Source organism: Martes martes, assembly GCF_963455335.1.
Source record: "Martes martes genome assembly, chromosome: 16".
Lineage (NCBI taxonomy): Eukaryota > Metazoa > Chordata > Mammalia > Carnivora > Mustelidae > Martes > Martes martes.
Window position 1 is genome coordinate 46,441,424 of NC_137904.1, and position 19,868 is coordinate 46,461,291.

The 19,868-nt window shown below is 52.3% G+C and overlaps 2 protein-coding genes across 2 annotated transcripts; one reads left to right on the forward strand and one right to left on the reverse strand.

Moving 5' to 3' along the window:
- Positions 1-3,007: 3,007 nt before the first annotated feature.
- DUSP3 (dual specificity phosphatase 3) lies at positions 3,008-15,577 on the reverse strand. Its single transcript, XM_080825826.1, has 3 exons — positions 15,426-15,577; positions 12,614-12,840; positions 3,008-6,828 (listed from the first exon to the last, which is right to left on the reverse strand). Exons 1-3 carry the CDS (start codon positions 15,548-15,550, stop codon positions 6,623-6,625), a joined length of 558 nt encoding a protein of 185 aa, XP_080681952.1. The 5' UTR covers positions 15,551-15,577; the 3' UTR covers positions 3,008-6,622.
- A 1,597-nt stretch (positions 15,578-17,174) lies between these two features.
- On the forward strand, positions 17,175-19,422 carry CFAP97D1 (CFAP97 domain containing 1; the record flags this gene model as incomplete). The annotated part of the gene is made up of 5 exons (XM_080827113.1): positions 17,175-17,298; positions 17,831-17,901; positions 18,192-18,310; positions 18,705-18,828; positions 19,366-19,422. The coding sequence occupies 5 exons, from the start codon at positions 17,175-17,177 to the stop codon at positions 19,420-19,422; spliced, it is 495 nt and encodes a 164-aa protein (XP_080683239.1).
- Between the last annotated feature and the right edge of the window lie 446 nt (positions 19,423-19,868).

A 19,868-nucleotide genomic window follows, 5' to 3' on the forward strand; every position in this document is an offset into this window, starting at 1 on the left:
AGATGACTTTGCTGAAGGGGGGACTCTGGGGATAGGAACCTCTGCACTGGGGTCTTGCACGGCAGAAAGAGACCGGGCTCAGCTCCAACCACAACAGGAAAGTGGGAATCTGTAGCCCAGGAACAGGGTAGGGTCAGTGGCCGGAAAACTCCTAAGAGGAGCAGGGAAGGTGGGATAAACCAACCAAACCTGATTCCTGCCGAAGGCAGCCCCCAGCGATCAGACTTCACCTGTGGGATGGTGGGGGTGAAGAACCCGATGTGATATTGAGGATGATCAGATGTGGAAGTGGGGGGGGGGATTCTGGCTAAAATGGGACAAAAAGGACGCAAACATGGAAATCCAAAAGTCGGGGCTCAATTGAAAAAAAGAGAGTGAGTGAAGTCTGGCCAAAGAGAGGCTCTGTCTCTCTGTGTGTTTGGAGACTGAATTCCCTCTTCCAAGCCCAGCTGCACCTGCCCTCTGCTCTCCACTCTCCTTTTCAAGTCCTCTCTCTCTTCCTACTGCCCTCTTGCCTTTCAGGGAGGCTGCCCCAGCGCTCCGTGCAGCGGGAACGTTCCACTGGAAGGCCGTCCTATTCATGGGCTTTCAGATTAGGTTTCTCAGAACTCCACATTTCCACACGGATGTCTTATCGTTTTAAAAATACGTACATTTTGGGGCGCCTGGGTGGCTCAGTCCATGAAGCATCCGAGTCTTGATTTCAGCTCAGGTCATCATCTCAGGGTTGTGGGATCAAGCCCTGTGCCCCCTCAGTGGAGTCTGCTTGAGATCCTCTTTCCCTCTCCTTCTGTCCCGCCCCCTGCTCTTGTGCATGCTCTCCCTAAAATAAATAAAATCTTTACAAAATAAATATATATTAAAATATGTACATTTCCATTATTTAGAAATATAATAAAGGAAAGAAAGGAGGGAGGAAAACAAACCACAAGAGACTCTTAATGATAGAGAACAAACTGAGGGTTCATGGAGGGAGGTGGGTGGGGGATGGGCTAAATGGGTGACGGGTAGTAAGGAGGGCACTTGCTATGATGAGCACTGTCGTATCTAAGTGATGAATCACTGAATTCTACTCCAGAAACAAATATTGCACAGTATGTTAACTAAGTACAATTTATTTTTTAAAAGATTTTATTTGAGAGAGAGAGAGAGAGAACACAAGCAGGGGGAGCGGGAGGAGGAGAAGGAGACTCCCCACTGAGCAAGACCTTGGAATCATGACCCGAGCCAAAGACAGATAGACGCTTAGCCGACTGAGCCACCCAGGCACCCCCTAAGTAAAAGTTAAATAAAAATAAATAAAAATATAAACACACACACATTAATTAAATGTGGTGTGTTTCTGTTTTTAATGAAACGGAGACCACCCATTCATTGCGTTGCCTCTAGGTTAACCCATTTTAGTGTAGACTTCGAAAACAGAATCTCTGTGCATTTGAACTTCTTATAAATGGGTCATCGATTCAGAAGGCCATGGCTCAGGGACTCTTTCTAAAAATTAGGCTTGGGCAAGCCACCCCCATAAAATTGTATATTTTTTAAAAGTCATCTCTACACCCCAGCGTAGGGCTCAAACTCATGACCCAGAGATCAAGAGTTGCACACTCCCACTGAGCCAGCCAGGCAGGGGCTCCCCTCCACCCCCATAAAATTATACAAGAAGCACAGAACAATCCTCCTTAGATTTGGGTACTGGGATGTGTTTGACACGGTGCCATCATAGCAGACGACAAAAATTAAGAGGATATTAAGCAGACAAACTGCAACTGTTATTCCTAAGTGTCATTTCAACATTCTGTGCTCATTAGAGCAGCCTGGACCTCTGAAATTAGAGTATACAGAAATCACAGCACACCATACACAACGGAATGCTAGGTAGCTAGAGAAATGAAGGGTACTCTAAGAAATAACTATTTGTTGGGCACCTGGGGGGCTCAGTTAGTTAAGAAATAACTATTTGGATTTTTTTTAAATTTATTTGACAGAGAGAGAGAGAGAGAGAGCACAAGTAGGCAGAGAGGCAGGCAGAGAGAGGGGGGGAAGCAGGCTCCCCACTGAGCAGAGAGCCGGATGCGGGGCTCGATCCCAGGACCCCGAGATCAAGACCCGAGCCGAAGGCAGAGGTCCAACCCACTGAGCCACTCAAGCACCCCGAGAAATAACTATTTGTTAAGCACAAAAGCAAAGTGCAGAACGTTTTCCATGGAGATCTCTAAAAGCACACGTTCACGAATGGGTACTTGCGTACGCATGGAATTTTTCTTATTCTTTTTTTTTTTTTTAAAGATTTTATGTATTTGTCAGAGAGAGACACAGAGAGAGCATGAGCAGTGGGGAGCAACAGGCAGAGGGAGAAGCAGGCTCCCTGCTGAGCAAGGAGCCCGATGCAGGGCTCAATCCCAGGACCCTGAAATCATGACCTGAGCTGAAGGCAGACGCTTAACTGACTGAGCCACCCAGGCACCCCAGAGAGAGTTATTTCTGTCGGGGAGAATAGGCACCCAACTCTCTTGAGTTTTTTTATTCAGAGAAAAAAAGCCAATGCTTATCACAAGGGAGATAAATGCTAACAGCAGAGTTGAAAGCATCTGGGGGCAGGGCTGTGTTTGGGGGCTGCCCATTTGTAGGACCATTCAAACCCCAAATGCCACCTAAGGGCCCACCCAAGGGCCACCCAGTCTCCTACTTTCTTAGGAATGTAAATCTACCTCCCTCATTTAGGATGGGCCTCTCTAGTCAAGACTATTCCAGTCAATTACCCCTCAAAAAAGCTGCAATTTTTTAGAAATTAAATAAATAAAAAGATTATTCCCATCACGGGAAATTTCTGGTACTGGCAAGATGTTTAGCCAACATCTATTGCGTAAAACTAATCATCACAGGACTGAGAATGAGCTCGGAAGGGCTAATTTTTAGATGATGCTTATTTTTGAAAGTTAGAAAAAAGCAAACATAAGACCATCAGAGAAAATCAGCAGAGATAAGAAAGACCCAAAAAAGACCATTTCTATGTAATGTAAGACATTTATTTTGGTTACAGTTAGTGTTTTAACACTGATTTGTGATACAACAGACGTTAAACTCACTTTCCTTTAAAACCAATGTTAATACCTGCCCCTTTTCTGTCCAGGAAACTCACGCTTTCACAGTCAAATTACCCTGAAAGCTGACAGGAGATAAATCAAGCTTCCAACCACTCTGCTCTCTCAAGGGGAGAGGGCCTCTACTTCTAATCAGGATAAAGTCTTAACTTGGTAAGACCAACACTGTTGGCTCTTCAGTGGTTCTTGATACTGGTTTTATGGCAAAAATCTCCTGCGAGGAAAGTGCATATCTTCCTATTATAAGATCAGTGCTTATTTGGATTAAAACATTAGCATCTTAACATTAACTTGTGACACAAAGGCACCAACATTCCCTTTCAAACCATCCATCACCATGGGTGGAACACAGCGCCACCTGCTGGTCACCGTATTATTACATACCCTATAATTCCCAGGTGGTGGTAAATTCCAGGTGGGGATTCTCAGAGAACCCTATACAGTGTCAGAGCCAAAGGGACCTTAGAAGTCTTCTAGATGAGTCCCCTTGTTTTGACAGATGGTGGTTTCTGCTCTCCAGATAACTCAGAGTGGCAGAGAAACAGACCAGCCTGTGGAAAGTGTACTGCTTTTAGATTTGAGAAGAAAACCATCTGGTGCTCTAATTTGACCGAGGTGGGGGTCTGCTAGTCAAAGAAAGGGATCAGGTCACGGGGGAGGGTAAGGGCACCCTGAGTTCCTATTCCATCACTTCCCAGGGGTAGAAAGCCGTCCAGAAAACGACCATGGGCAGCTGGGCACGTGCTGGCTCTTACACCATAGAATTTTATTTTACTCAAAAATTAGGAGCTAAATCTCATGACGTAAAGATAGGGTTTCTGGGACCAAAGACTACCAAGAAATCCCCGTTATCAGCATAAAAGTAAGTGCCCAAGTAAAGGCAGTAATTCTCCCAGTGGCCTTTTCTCCCTCAGGCCCCCACCAAAAGGTCTCCAAGAGGTCCTGATTAAAGGAGCCTGAGTAGCTAGCTGCCCCTGTCTCATGGGGGGACCACTGCCGAAGGGCGGGAGAGGGCGCCCTTCCCCCCAGTCCCAGAGCCTCTTCCAGAAGAAGGGAAAGCTCCAACTTAGGGATGCTATGTGCTTCCTGGAGGAAGAGGCACACCTTCTAACCAAATCAGGGACCCAGGCTTCTTGCTTCCTGCTCCTGGAGCGGGGATGGGCTTGTATCAAATCCCTCCCACCCTCTTCTGGACCCCCCCACCATGGCACCCCAGCTTGAATGGTTGTACTCCATCCACAAAACTGGCTCCTAGGCACACCGGCTGGGTCAAGGGCGTATGCCTGCCCCTGGACACTCCAAGGGGGCTCCTTTCTTGATGGGGAGCCTAGTATGGGGCAAAAGATTCAGTTTCGGGAAGCTGCAAACCTGAAATCTTGCCTTGGCTCTTCCTCAGAGCTGGGACGCCCTGGGCGCCCTGCCCTCTGTCAGTCTGAACCCCAGTTCCTTTTTCTTCAAGGGTCACAATACACGAATAAGCTCTGCCAACTGGATAGGGTTATTGGAAGGATCAAGTTAGATTAAGCAGGATGGTTCTCGGGAAACCGGAAGGTGAGGTACACAGGTTAGAGGATGGCCATTTCACTGAGGTGGGTTTCTGTGGGCAGTCCGGTATCTGGGAGAGACCACAGCTCCTAGTTTGTTCGATGCGGCTGTGGTCACAGAGGAAAGCGACCATCCAGACCCCGCACTCTGGCCCTGTGGCGGGAGAGGCCATGACACCCAGGAGTGAAGCCCTGCGGCACCCTGCTTCTCCTCGTCTAGCACGACGCCCCTCAACTCTGAAAAAGGCACATTCCCCACCTCGACAGGTGAACACTGCCTGAATTTCCATTTACAACGGAATTTTGAAGACTCAACAAAAGTCCTTGATTTTTCACTTCTGGTAAGACTCCTTCTGCAAATCCATGCAAGGGATCCTACCACAAATTCAGGTTTCTGGGAGCTTGACACACCCGCCAGAACATCACCCTGCATGGGTCTGGGGCTCAGAAACAATAAGAAAAAGTTAAATTCTGCAAACTTTTCTAGATCTCTGTGTGTGAGGAGCTGGGGGGGGCGGGTATGGCTGAGGACCACCTCTCTGCTGTCGGGGAACCTGAAGACGACAGGAATGCATCCCTTTCCATGGCAACAATCACTCAAAGTCCTAACAAGACTGTTTTCAAAACAAAACTCATAGATTCTGACACATGTGTGCACACGAGGGAGCATCATCCTTACGGATGACTAACGTCATCCTTAAATTAGTCCTAAAAAAAGGTGGCTCTGGTTTGTTTGTTTGCTCTACCACCAGTAAAGTCTCCACTTGGAGGCTCCACTGTGTTTCATTTCAGCCTGGCTGAGTCACTTTTGCTCCAAAGGCTCCGGGATCGTTCTTGGCACCACAGAGCCCTAAGACCCACCTAGAAGTGGGCGGGGCGAAAGCCTGCGCCTCCATCCTCTGGCTGTGTTTCTGAGACACACCCCCCCTCCACACCCACACACGCACCCTGTAATTGGCCAACTTCCTCCTTCTGTCCTTGGAATAGCAACAGAGACAAAAAGCAGTTGGCATGAGTGGCTCGAGCTCGCCCACGCTATAATTCGGGACAAAACCTTTGTAATTCTTCAAATGGTGGGGGTTTTAAATAGGCTGGAACTTCAACACCCTGTTTTCTCAAAAAATAATAATAATAATATAAAATAAAACCATGCCCAAGGCATCACTCTTCTAACAATCCAAGTGACTGAGAGCAGCGGTCCAAGAGAAATATTCCAAAGCAGCGGATTCTGAATGCAAGCCTTCCAAAGAGTCTCGCATTCTAGATACTGTGGACGGACAGGAGTCCTCCAGAGGAATGTCTGCCCACCTGACGGCCTCTTTGTTTGGGTATCTTTAATCCTACTGAAATACTTAAAATGCAGTCTCTTCATGGGAATTTCCACCCACTAACAACTGCTGGCCGGGGGGGCCAGCTTCGGCCCTCACAACGCAAGCCTCTGCCTATGAACAAGGTATGGGCAGCTGGGATGAGCAGGGGGGAGGCAGGCAGGGTGGGGAGAGAGGGGCCTGTGTTTGCATAGTTCCCTTACAGGGCTCGAGGTGCTGAGGTCCCCACTCAGGAGAGGACCCAGGGGTGCATGGTAGGGAGCGGGGGAAGGAGGCAGGGGGCAACAGAGGTCAGGAAGGGCCCCTGGGGGCATCTCGAGCCTTTCACTGCCACAGACCTCCTGCCTTGGGTCATCCAGGAGAAGCATGCATGTCACAGGCCTTCCCCCTCTGCGCCCCCACCTCAGGGAGAGGACATCATAAACTACAGGCACAGGACACACCAGGGAGCGACAATGCCTTCCTTAGCAAGCTTGTTTATGTGCTCCCCAGGGGGAAAGTGGCCCAGGGCTGTGTTGGGACAGACTTGTGGGCAAGTGCCTGGTGATGCTGGGAGCAGGGTACACTGTGTTTCCTAAACATGGCGGCTTCGGACACCTCGACCAGGGCCTCCCCGGCCTGCCTCTAGAGAAGAAGCCGCGGGGGTGCCCTAGAGTTTCAACTTCCCCTCCTTGACTAGTTTGTCATTGAGCTGGCACAGCTGGGCCAGGAAACCATCGTTGGGGCCGATCTCACGGTTCTGCCTCACGATGCTCAGGGCAGACTTGACGTCCATCTTCTGACGCATCATGAGGTAGGCGATAACTAGGGTTGGGGAGCGGCTGTAACCTTCCCGGCAGTGGACGAGGACCCGGCCTGGAAGAGAAACAGGGCACGTGAGCTGGAGCTGGGGGGCTGCCCGCACACCGCCTGACTCAAGTCCCAACTCTTCCGGGGGAGCGCCGATGGGAAGTACCACAGACGCCATTGTGCTGTGGGGCGGGGAGGTATGTACATAAGCGCATCACCCCGGCAAACCACAGGGCAGTACGTACTCAAGTGGGACACACGCAACCCCTACGGCCCAGCGGGGAGGTACACGCGTGCCCACAAAAGACACACACCCAAATATTCCGAGGGCGGCGCTGTTCCTAACAGCTGGCAGCTCCCAGAGGCCCGTCAATGGCAGGACAGATCGCTAACAAGGAGGAGGGGTGCCTGGGCCACCCAGGCGCCCCTGACTTCGATATTTCAATCAAAAGCAAAACATATGGGGCACCTGGGTGGCCCAGTTAGTGAAGCGTCTGCCTTTGGCTCAGGTCATGATCTCAGGGTCCTGGGATGGAGCCCTGCGTCGGACTCCGCCACTCAGCAGGGAGTCTCTGTTTCTTCCTCTGCTCCTACCCACCCTGCTCATGCTCTCTCTCTCCCTTGATCAAATAATTAAATAAAATCTTAAAAAAAAAAAAAAAGAAGAAGAAAACACAGAAATGACCCAAAGGTCCACCAGCAGGTGAACGGACAAACTGGGAAGACTCAAGTCAGCGTTCAACAGGGAAGGGCAACGGCCACGTGCAGCCACACGGCTGGAACCTCCAGTGATGACGCGGACAGGGCGGGGCCGAAAAAACGAACCAGCCGTGTAATTCCATTTATACAAAAGTCTACAAAATGTACACTCCTGTCTGGTGACAGAAAGCAGAGCAGTGGTTGCTTGGGAATGGAAGGCAGAGGGGGCGGAGGGGAGAGGTCACAGAGGCGCCTGAGGAAACGCCAGGGGTTGGGGGGCGACAGGCAAACTCACTGTCACCCTTGAGGTGCTGGTTTCACAGGTGTACGCATATGTCAAAATGTCAAGTCGTAGGCTTTGAATATGTGTGATTTGTTGAATGTCAATTATACCGCAACAAAGCGGTTTCAAAAACATAAAAGGAGTATGTGTACCAAATACAAACACAGGGACAGAAAAGCAAAACACACAAACAGAAACACCCTCTCAGGCCCCCCCACCCCCCACGGCCCATGAGGCCCGACACAGTCCGGCCCCCCTTCTGCCATCATCTCCTCCTCTCCCTCCGTCCCTCCAGCCAGCTGGCCTCTCAGCCTGCAAAGCTCTTTTCCCAGGTGTCTGCTCCCCCAACCCTCCTCTCTACAGCCATAATGCCCTCTCCAGCCCTTCTCCTCCCTGTTCTAGTGTGCCGCACCTCCCACAGGCCAGAAATCTTTTTCACTTGTCTGCTGTCCCCCTAGCCTAAAATGGGGAAGCTCCACAAGGCAGGGCTGTCCATCCGTTTTGCTCCCTGCTGTATCCCCAGCACTTGGTGAAAGGAAACATCAACCAGTCCCACCACATTGCATTTCCACTGGGGGGTCACTGGGAGCCCCAAGCCTTGGCTTCTCTCTGCCACCACCCCCTCCCACCACAGAGCCTTAGTTCAGGTCCTCAACACCCTCACCACGGCCCCCTCCACACCTCCAAACCCAGCTCTCGCTCTACCCCCACCACCAGCAACCCACACTCCACCCAGCAGCCGGAAGGGGCTTTCTAAAATTCAAATACAACCTGTCACCCTTTTCAGGGCTCCTAGTCTCTAACGTGTGGCTTACAAGGCTGAGTGCCCGTGGCCCAGATACCTTCCCATGCTTTTCCCCACCCCTGTGCCTCTGCACATGTCATTCCCTCTGCCTGCAACGTATTCTCTCTCTTGGCCACCTGGCAAACTCCTACTCATTCCTTAAAATCCCAGTTCAGGGGCTCCTGGGTGGCTCAGTGGGTTAAGCCTCTGCCTTCGACTCAGGTCATAATCTCAGGTTCCTGGGATCGAGCCCTACATCTGGCTCTCTGCTCAGCAGGGAGCCTGCTTCCCCCTCTCTCTCCGCCTACCTCTCTGCCTACTTGTGATCTTTCTCTCTGTGTCAAGTGAATAAATAAAATCTTTAAAAAAAAAAAAAAAACCCAGTTCAAATATTTCCTTTGTCAGCACAGGGATTTAGAACCAAAACCTTTGGGGCACCTGAGTGGCTCAGTTGGTTGAAGGTCTGATTTAATTTGGGTTCATGTCTGAGGGTCATGAGACCAAGCCCTGCGCTGAGCCCCCCACCCCACCCCAAGGGCACATGTGCACACAACTCTCTCTCTCTCTAATAAATAAATAAATACAACTTTTTTTTGAAAGAGAGAGAACACATGCAAGCCGGTGGGGGTGGTGGGGGGGCTGGGGAGTGGCGGGGGAAGAGGAAGGGGACAGAGAGAATGGGAGAGGGGAAGCGGGACTCCTTGCTGAGCTCAGAGCCAGAGGCAGGATTCAGTCTCCAGAACCTGAGATCATCAAAACCTGAACCGAAACCAAGAGTGGGACACTCAGCAGACTGAGCCACCCAGGTGCCCCGATAAATAAATCTAAAAAAGAAAAGAAAAAAGAAAAAAAATCCTTGAAGTCATGTGAATGTGGGTTTAAATTTTAACTTGCTGGTTGTGATGGTTACAGGTGTCTACTCAGCCTGTCTATGATGCCCAGCTGCCTGGTGCAGCACTAGTCTAGAAGGTATTTCGTGGATGTAATTAACACCAACTATCAATAACTATCAGTTTCCTTCAGTAAAGGAGACTGCCCTTGATCACGTGGCTGGGCCGCATCCAATCAGTTAAAGATCTTAAGAGCAAAAAGTGAGGTTCGCTGGAGATGAAATTCTGCCTCGAGGCTGTAGTAAAGAAGGCCCACCCAAGTCTGCAGCCTCCCAGGCTGCCCTCCAGACTTCAGATCTGCCAGATCCTACAAGCGTGTGAGCCAATTCCTTAAAATAAATAATATCTATTGCTTCTCTTGGTTCTGTCTTGCTGGCCGGTACACTGCTTATGAACTCTACGACCTACTACCACCCACCCCCGCACGCCTCCACTTCCTCATCTGTGGTCATAGTACCCACTGCGCAGTGTTGTTGGGGGATTGAAGGAATCGTCCTATAAAAAGTTCTTAGACCAGCGCCCGGCATACGAACTAACTCCTAGCCAGCAACGGGAGTCGTCTGGTGGAGCCCAGTACTTTCTAGGACAGCAGCCCGGCTCTGTGTCCCTCCCGGCCACGCACAGATCTACCCTCCTCTGCCAGACCGCACGTGTCTTAAGGGCAGACTGTGGGATACTGATTTTTGGATGCCCTACAACTTCTAGTATGCACTTGGTGCTCAATAAATGTTGGCTGATTAGCCAAGTGGTTGAGTGTCCACCAATGCCTCTATCCTGCCATTATTTTGAAGGGAATCTGGTGGCCCAGAGTCAAACAGAGTCTCTTCTGTTCCTATCACCCTCTGCTCAAAACATGACTCTATTCTCCCCATGCTTCCCATGCAGGAAGGAGGAGCCCGCCACTCCCCTGCACATTCTCTCTCTAGCCAGTACACCCAAAGGATGCGGAGAGAGGCTTTCCCTGCCCAAGCCCTGGTGAGACGACCCTCTGCGGAGCCGCTGCCTCACCACCCGGAACAGACTCAGCAGCCCAGGACTCCCAGAGCCGATCAGGCAGGGGAAGGTTCCATTCCTCGCCTTCCAGGCCCCACCCAGACGCCCTTCCTCCCTAGAGGCCTCCCTTGATCCGGACTGGAAGTGACTGCTTCCTCCTCTGGGCACTCCTGGCTCTTCCCACTTCTCCAAAGTGATGGGGGCCTGGCTCCCCTGAGCCCTGCAGCCTGTGGGAGGCCGCTGTGTTTCTGCAGACTCACTCAGCCAGTCAATCTTAGAAGCATTTACACCTGGCTTGACAGCCCATGGAATTCATTTTTGTCCCTCACTCAGTAATTATCCGCAGCGCGTCTGCTATGGGCCCAAAGCTACCTTCCGTGCCGGAGGGACAGACAGGGACCCCGTGGATCCAGCCAGAGGGCAGGTCTCACACAAGAGAGTTTGCCAGAAGACAAGGTAGGGAGAGGCACAGAGAACTTTCCAGATGGACAACACAGCCCACGCTGCCTCCCGCTAAGCCAGGAGGTCACAAAAAGTCAAGGTCTGTTCCTAGCGGGATGGAAAGGGGAAACAGAGTCGGAAAGCTCTAAGTTTCCCGAGTGGCTGACCAACCCATGTACAAGAAGAGCAAAATCCATCCCCTTAACTGGGACCCTCGTTCCCATCTACATGGGGACTCCGTACAGCTGGAACAGAGGGGGTGACGTACATGAGACCATGAAGGACCACAAAGGGCCCGACAGTAAAGCCTACAGATGCCCCAGGTGATCACACCTCCCTCCTGAGCCCCGGACACACGATAACCAACATTTAGTACATGCTGTTCACTGGGAATCGTTCCAGGGGGAGGCTGCTGGGCACAGGAAGCAGAGACAGGCTGGGAGCAAGGGGACACGGGGCTCACCTCCCCTGCAAAGGTTGTGGGTGGGGGAGGAAGAGGCTGGGCGAGGCAGCTTGAAGGTAAAGGCAGTCCCTGAGAGGAACAAGCTATAAGCAGAAAGGGCAGGTGGCCAGGGCTGGTCAACTGACATCTGCCCTCTGCGTTCTAGGGTTCCCCCACCCAGGGACGGCCTGCCTGCCTGCCAGGGCCTCAGCAGGTCCCCCTCAGTCGCAGATGTGGGAGCCACAGGAAGCATTCAGAAAGTGGCTGGAAGATGTGGCCTGTGGGCCATCGCCTGCTGAGCTCCAGCCTAAGCCCAGCCATGGCGGCCCCATTCCCCTGGCCGGGCACTCATGTAAGCCAACTCCAGCCAGTGAGATCTGAGGGGAATCCCACTGAGGGATTTCTGAGGGCCCTTCTACTTGCTGTTCATTTTCATTTATTTACTTATTTTTAAGGTATTATGTATTTATTTGAGAGAGAAAAAGCACGAGCTGGGCCGGCGAGCCGAGGGAGAAGGAGAAGCAGACTCCCTCTGCCAAGCAGGGAGCCTGACATGGGGCTGGATCCCGGGACCCTGGGGTCATGACCTGAGGCGAAGGCAGACGCTTCACTGATTGAGCCACCCAGGTGCCCTTCTACATGCTCTTTAAGAAAAGGAAGAGGGGCGCCTGGGTGGTTCAGCGGGTTAAAGCCTCTGCGTTCAGCTCAGGTCATGATCTCAGGGTCCTGGGATCAAGCCTTGCATCGGGCTCTCTGCTCGGCAGGGAGCCTGCTTCCTCCTCTCTCTCTGCCTGCCTCTGCCTGCTTGTGATCTCTGTCTGTCAAATAAATAAAATCTTTAAAAAAAAAAAAAAAAAGAAAAGGAAGAAACATGGGGACGAGATGGCTGCCTGGTCTTTTGCTGTACTTTGTCCTGCTGGGATGTGGTGACTGGGTCTGCCACCGCCATCTTGGGACCATGAGGGGAGAGCCCAGAGGGTAGCAGAGGCGGGGAGGGGGAAGCACCTTGTCCTGACACCGCCACTGAGCTGCTGAATCAACCAGCCCCAGAGCTCCTTTACCTCAGCACTTCTCATCACAGAAGATAAATCGTTATTGCTGAACCTATTTTGGGGGCATGGCGGGGAGTGGGTAGAAATGAACTCTTAGCCAAAGTCCACTCAAACACCAGGACCCCAAGGCTGCCACTGTGAGAAACGTTTATACATCTTGGGTAACGTGGGGCCTCTTGACAGAGAGGAAGCCAGTTGCGGGCCTGTTTTCTAGAGAAGTCCGGTCAAAGCTGCCTCGCCTTGTTTCCTGGCCCGCAGGTGCCTTACCATTCTTTTGAGCCAAGGCCTGGTCGATGAAGTCTGCAGCCCTTTCAAAGTAAGCGCTGAGGTTGAACTCCTGCGTGTCGTTGGCTTTGATGCCCAGGTAGGTGATGCCGGAGTCCTTGTAGAAGTTGGCATTGGTGTTGACATGCATGAAGGACCTGCCCTCGGCGGCATTCAGCACGTGGGTGATGCCTAGTTTCTGCAGCTTGGGGATGTCTTGAGCCACAGACCTGGACAAGAGACAGCGGCAAGGGATGACTCACTCACCAGCTGGCAGCCCCAGGGGGAGGAAGATGGAGAAGATTCTAAGTCTCCCAGCAAACCGAGGAAACCTCGGAGCTCGGCCCCTGCCAGCTTCCCCTCATCTTATGACCCACCTCCCTCCCTCCAGCCGTATCTAATTACCAGCAGCTTCCCCAAATAGCCGGGGCGGTTTCATGCCCATGTCGTTCCCTCTCTTTGGAATGCCCTTCTCGAGCTTCTCCGTGGACAGACGCTCTCTCGTTTTTCACCACCCTCTGCAATGTGCCCTCATCTCCCCTCCACCCCAATCTGGCATCCGGATCCCTACCCTGCGGTGGGGGGTACAGCCTAGTGGGCTCAAAATGGGCTCTAGAGCCAGACTGCCTGGGTCTGAATCCAACCCTCAGACCTACCATCCAGGTAACCTTGAGCAAGCTACTTAACCGTTTGGTGACTCAGTTTCCCTGTCTGTCAAATGGGGAGGCTACCCCTTGGGGTGGCCTGTGTTACATGAGTGGTCCTATAGACAGAGCCCAACACATAGTCCGTGCTCTTCTAATGCCTGATTGTGCTTCTTTGTTCTGAGCCCCTCAAGGGAGTAACCCACTCCACTGCCCAGCACCTGCTATCAGCACCCAGCACTTAGTACGTGTCAACTGACTACGTAGCAAATCCGAGAAAAAGAAGGAATTCAGCACATCTGAGGCAGCCTCCTTCCTTGGATCAAAAAATACGGCAGCCCCTCCAGTCTCCCAGAGGGACCCTTTCTGCACCGAGCACCAGCCACATCTCTGAGGCTCTCCTGGGTGAGTAAGCACTTGGGGACCCAGTGGCGCCAACTCTGGGGGTTATAAAACATTTGATCTCAATAGTCAAAGGGCTCCTTTATGCCATCTCCCAACAACGTCCCAATTCAGACAGCAGTTTATACTTTACAAAATGCTTTCTCCGACAGGAGATTTCGTCTGCCTGAAGCAAGCCCTGGCCTTGAGCTCTGGCCCCACTGGACGGCGGAAGGATGAGCTGCAGGCTCACGCAGACAGCTAAGCGGCGAGCTGGAAGGAGGCCCAACGCCAGCCCTGTTCTGTCTCCCCCTCACTCTGCCTGTCATGTTCACATCAACTGCATATCCTGAGTTCTAGAAAATGAGGCTCATACAGGCTCCTCTCTGCTGTGTGAGCCCTGATTTGATTCAGGGGCTCCCAACAGGCAGGGAGCACGAGGCGCTCCATGCTGAGTACCCCCCTCCCCCAACACACACCCCTGGCCAGGTCAAAGCCAGATTCGTTAATTGGCCAGGGGACGTGTTTTTCTACAGTGCCCATCGGCACGGGCCACTCTGGCTGCCACCAGGCATTCACAAGCTCGGTTTCCACTCAGGAAGTGGGGGCAGCTGAATGCGCCCAAGTGCCCTAGAGAGCAGGGTCTCCAAGGGAGCCAAGGCCACTTGCTGCTTCGGTGTCAGGACAGGGCGCTATCCTCAGAACTTTGCAATTTCCTGGGCCCTTTGGCTGAGGCTCTGGGACTGTTTTAGCTGTCCCTGCTCACCAGACTGCACATGGTTGTAGAGCAGTGATCGAGTCTCTGAAGGTGAGCTCCCATTCACCTCCCTTCTCCATTACACATTCAACAAATTCACCATTACCATTACTATCACTGTGAATGCACACTCAAGTGCCTGACACACGGTAGGTGCTCAGTATGGTGAATGAATGGACGGAGTGGATGAGATTGTCCCCCATGACAGTGGGACCTGCCTTAGAGACCCTATTCAGCCCCACGATGACCCCCATTTTTGTGGCAGCTCTTAGCAGGGTAAGCAAGCAACAGGTTGTAGTACAGCATAGTCATGAACTATGACTATGTTCATAGTCATATGAACTGTCCTCACGGTCCCTCAACCACCCTGTGCCACCATGTCCTCCAGGGTAAAAGGAGAGAGGGGAGTTAATTCTGGGTTTCCAAAATGCAGACCCTGGCCCATAGAGCTTAGGGCATTGGTAAATCAAACCCTATCTGGAAGGCAGGAGAAGGAGCGAGGAAACCCCCAGCCCAGCCCTCCGGATCCCTCAGTTGTAGTATTTCGATTCCCTGATCTGGCCTGCCCAGCCGGGGAAAGTTCCACGCCCGATTTGTGACGTCAGCCGGTTGCCATGGCAGCGAAGGCAGACATTCCGCGGTGACCTCACTGCAGAACCAGGCAGCTGTCACATGACGCGCGGGCTGGAGACTGGCCGGGTGACAGAGGGCCACCTGTTAGGTGATCACGGTGGCCCGACCCCGCCCAAGGCCGAGCCCCTAGCGGGTGGCGGCTTCGGGCGGACGCCAGGCTGGCGGAGCGCCCCGGAATCCGGGCCCCCCGCGAAGGGGGGAGGACCGCGCGGGGCCGGGGCGGGGTCTAGCCCCTCCGCCTCCCCCCGCGCGGGGGCGGGCGGCGACTCCAGCCCCTGCCCGGCCCCCGCGGTGTTCCCGGAGGGCGACCACGCCCCACAAACCGCCCCCCCAACCCCGCACGCCCGCGACGCCCCCACCCCGGCTTTCGGGTGGGCGGGGCGCCCCAACGGCGACTCACGCGTTGCCCACGTAGATTCTGGGGGTGACCTCGTTGCAAGGCTGGCTCGGTAGGCTGTAGCAGCCGCTGCCGTCCGACAGCAGGTCGTTGAGATCCTGCACCGAGAGCTCGAACGGGCCCGACATGGCGGCGGCCGGGCCCTGCACGCCCGGGCAGCAGCCTGCGAGGGGAGAGCCGCCGGGTCAGCTGGGCGGGGGCTCCCGAGCCGGGACCCGCCCCGTCCCGCCCCGGAGGCGGGCCCGCCGGGCGCGGGAAAAGGCGGAGCGCGGACAGCCGGTGCTCTCAGCTTCCCGCAGGGAGGCGCGCCGCCGGGGCCCGCGCGGACGCTCCGGGGGCCCCGGGCCTGCCCCCCCGCGGGCGGAGATGGCGCCACCCGGTGTTTTAGGGGGTCTTCGGTCCACCCCCAGCTAAGGGCTTTTCTGCAACATTATAAACGGGGAAGAGCTGTAACAACTTTGGATTAAACGCAGAGCGACATTAAATGTTCCAACTGAACGCGGTACGCACAGGTTTTGCTTAGTTTTTGCAGGTTTAGCGGGACACCCGGATTCCGCTTGTGAGCTGACTCTGCCTGCTGCGGACCAGCGGCATTGACATCCCCGGGAACTCGTCAGAAACACAAAGTCTCTGCCCCAGTCCCGCCATGCTGAATGAGAATGTGCATTTTACAGCCCCCCACCCCCCCGCGATCCTTACAAAGGTTCAAGTTTGGGAAGCCCAACTCTGAGGCACATTTCTTCCAACATTTATCCGGCTTCAAAGCTTGGACTCTGTGCAGCCAGGCTTCGCATTCTGACCCTGGCAAATCAGCCTCTCTGAGCCTGTTTGCTGGGGGAAAATAAATGGGAATACTAGTAGCACCTAACTCCTAGGGTTGTTTGAAAGATTAAATGTGACATCCAAGGAAATCGCCCAGCACTGTATAGTGAGCACCCAGTAGGTTTCTGCCTCTACCTCAGCCAATGCCGTGAGCACCCACTAGGTGCTACTCCACCTATACTGGCCTGGAGACCATCAGGCTCCTTCACAGCCCTTCCAGGAGCAGCTACCAGCCCACCATGAGCCGTGATCGCGTTGGCAACCCCTCATTTGCTGAAATCCCACTAAAAGCAGAAGACAGACTCCGTCTTTCCCCAGTGAGGATGGCAGACTCCCGCCCCACCCCCATCCCTCCAAAATGCAAATGCCCCGGGAGTTTAGGAAACCCCCCATCCTGAGCCCAGCCTCAACACGAACTTGGTTCTTGAGCAGCAGAGCAGCCTGTTGCTTTGAACTTCAGATTCTTCATCTGCAAAACGAAGAAATTGCATGAGCTTCTCCCTAAGGCCATCTTTCACCTGCCCCATAAGCTTGGGGTCTCCCACCTCCGGAAGATCCATTGTGATGGAGACTCCTGAGCTTACAGCTGAAGGTGTGTGAGCAAGGCTGGACTTCTCTATCCCCAACCCCCACTTCCCACCCGGAGCCTTCCTACCCCTCCCAGCACACCACACCTTTTCCCCCTGCTGTTGGGGGCATCCACATGCTAGGCAGGTTCTGAGTCTTGGCCCTCATCTTGATTTGGATCTGTGTTAGCCTTCAAACAGAAGTCCAGGGATAGCCAGGCACACTCTGTCGTTCCTCTTCCTTCCCCAAGACCTGTCCCTGATGTCATAACGGGGTAACTATGACAGCCTGTCATGGGGACCGCTAACTACCTCACAGAGGAGCCTGGGTGCCTCATTTCTGAAGTGAGACTAGGAAGAGAAGATGAACAATTCCCTGGATTATCTAGCCTACCCTGTAATCGTCTCTAATCACAGACAGAGTACAACCTTCAGGAAGAAGCTGGACTTTGGCCACTATGTATTTCATAAGAATAGGATACAAATAGGTATGTGGACAGTTGGGGGGGGGGGACATCTGCGAACAGTTGGTCTTAAGAGATGTTGATGGTAAACCAGACCACTACTGGCTTTGTGATGATACGGCCTTATCAGTTGGCTTGGGTCAAGAGGACGTTGGCATCGGTGACAGATTTATCTCCCAGCAGGAGTTCAGTGGTTGGAAATCTCCCAGCAGGAGTTCAGTGGTTGGAAACGCTCACTTAAACTCTTTTAAAGCCGGAGTAAGCTAGAAAGAGGCTAGGACTCCAGCTCCCAACGGGCTAGTTGAACTGGGAAAGGACGAAAAGGACATTTATCTCTGTTTTACTTGCTGTGGCCCTCACGTTCTTTGTGCTAAAAACTCTTCAAAGATGTCTATTTGGGAAATTAAACTAACATAAAATTCCTGAACCGGAGTAAGGTCAGAATTCAACATCGTCCTGTTTTCTAATGGGGGCGGTTGTCTAGAACGGGAGCAGGTTTTCCAAGGCGGCTAGGAGGACACCTCTGCAGTAACATGGCTCTCTTTTACCCTCTTAGTGAAGGCGACCGTCGATACGAAACCTCCAGTGGCACACACACATCACATTTTGAAACTGAGCAAACTACAGGTATTGGTTCTTGCCATCTGTGGATGTACTTTATTGATTTTTTTTATCTATGTCCCGAAGAGGTCCGGTTTCCCAGAGCCTAGTAAATACCCTCCTCACCCAGAGATTTGTTAAGACCCCCTGCCCTTTGCACACCAGCCAACCCTGCGTGCTCCTCCTAGTCTCCACTGTGGCCCTAGTGGCCACAGGGCCACTGGGCCCTGTGGCCCCACCATCCCAGAGGAAGGTGATGCAGAGCGCCGGGGTGTTGGCCACTGTCATCATGGAGGGGGGGCGCGGTTTCTTACCAGGGTGAACAGAAGCGAATTGACAAAATCGAGTATGAAAACAAGCAACTGTGTCAGAAGATTGCAAATGCCCATCGTGGTCCTGCCAAGGTGGATTGCTGGAACGAGTATTCTTCCAAGAGGTAGTGTTCTTTCTCCTCTCCTGTGTTGGGAAGTCAGAATCGACTTTCCCCCTTGTCGGGTTTTAGTGCGAGTTTCTCCTGAGCAGGAGGCGTCCTAGAGAGAGGGCATCTTGATGGGAGTCCAGGTTAGGGAGAATGAGAACTCTCCAAAACAAGGTCCAAGCTGCACCCAGGCCAATAGAGTAGAATCCTCTAGGGGACATCAGGGTTGAGAACCACTGATAGGAACCTGCCAGTGTTGTGTACGGATCCCAGACTGTCGTCTAGTTCAACAGGTGTAGGGGGTCTCAGGGCTCAGCAGGAAGCCCTTAGGCAACCTGGGTTTATGACATCACGACTTCATCCAAGAGGGGACTTTTTTTCTCCAGCCATCTCAGGATTTTGTGTTTTTCAGCTTAAACAGAGAAACAAGGAACCGGGAACTCGTGAGAATCACCGTGGAAAACCAGGGCATTCTGAAGAGGCTTGGTGATCGCAAACCCCACTATGACCGCAGGTTGTCCGAGATGGACTGGCAGGCACGTGGCTGCTCTGTGCGCCTCCCTTGCGCCTGCACAGTGCGTCTGTGTTCAGAGTAGAGTCGGTCTCAGAAGGCATTCCCTAAGCGGCTGAAGGAGAAGTCATGTAAAATGCAGCAATTGGTAAAAGAGAAACCACCCAGAGCAAACAAAGCTAAGGACAGGAGCAAACCATCCAGGAACTAACCCATTTGCTCTCTGGGTAGCAAAGCCGCCCTGTATCAGTTTCAAAAACTATCTAGTGGCATCTTCCCTCGAGCTTTAATTCATTAAAAAAAGAATGTACAAGGAGGAAGGATACATGATTCAGTGTGAGGTTGATTTCCTTCATTTAGGAACCAACTTTCAAGAAGGAAAAAAAAAGGAAAAAGCCTTCTGTGGTGTTTTTTTTTTTTCTTTAAAAAAACAAACAAAAAACCAACCCACTCCCTGACCTGCTGTAAGCCTTTTCTAAGCCAGCCTTAGGAGCTAGACCTCCAACTTTAGCCCCAGTCCCGTGGTACTGACAAAAATCTTTCTGATTTTTTTCCCTTCAAGAATTCAAGGCGCTATATCAAAAATACAACAAGATATCTTCTCTCCCGAGATGAATAGGTATGTCTTAACACGGCTGCTGCTTACTGGGAAATAACAGTGATCACGGTTGATAGCAAAGCCCTAAGAGCCATACAGATGGAGCACAAGGGACCCAGTTTTAAGGGGATGGATTTTTGCCCTTTTGTAATATAACGGAACTTAGAGCCCTCTGTTTCCTCTCTCCAAACGAGTAGGAAATGGCTGGCTTTTGTCATCAGCTTTGAGTCTTTCCATGAGTCTAAGGGGAAGTGATTTGTTCCAGTAAAATATAAACAGGAGGTCTTGTGAATTTCATGTTGGGCGAAAGTTACATTACAGGTCTCTGTCACTATTCAAGTACTGTTGTGTTGGCATTTTGTATCATTTAACATTATTAGGAATGACTGAGTTGTGTGTGTGTGAGTGAGTGTGTGTTTTGCCCCTGGGGAGAAGGATAAATGGACACTCAGGCTCTCCAAAGTATA

Bases quoted from the DNA above. Each gene is read 5' to 3' on its own strand.
- DUSP3 (XM_080825826.1), bottom strand. From the start codon at position 15,550: ATGTCGGGCCCGTTCGAGCTCTCGGTGCAGGATCTCAACGACCTGCTG. The intron at 12,841-15,425 runs GTGAGTCGCCGT...TCTCTTGTCCAG, and splicing joins AGAATCTACGTGGGCAACGC to GTCTGTGGCTCAAGACATCC. The intron at 6,829-12,613 runs GTAAGGCACCTG...TTTCTCTTCCAG, and splicing joins GGCCTTGGCTCAAAAGAATG to GCCGGGTCCTCGTCCACTGC.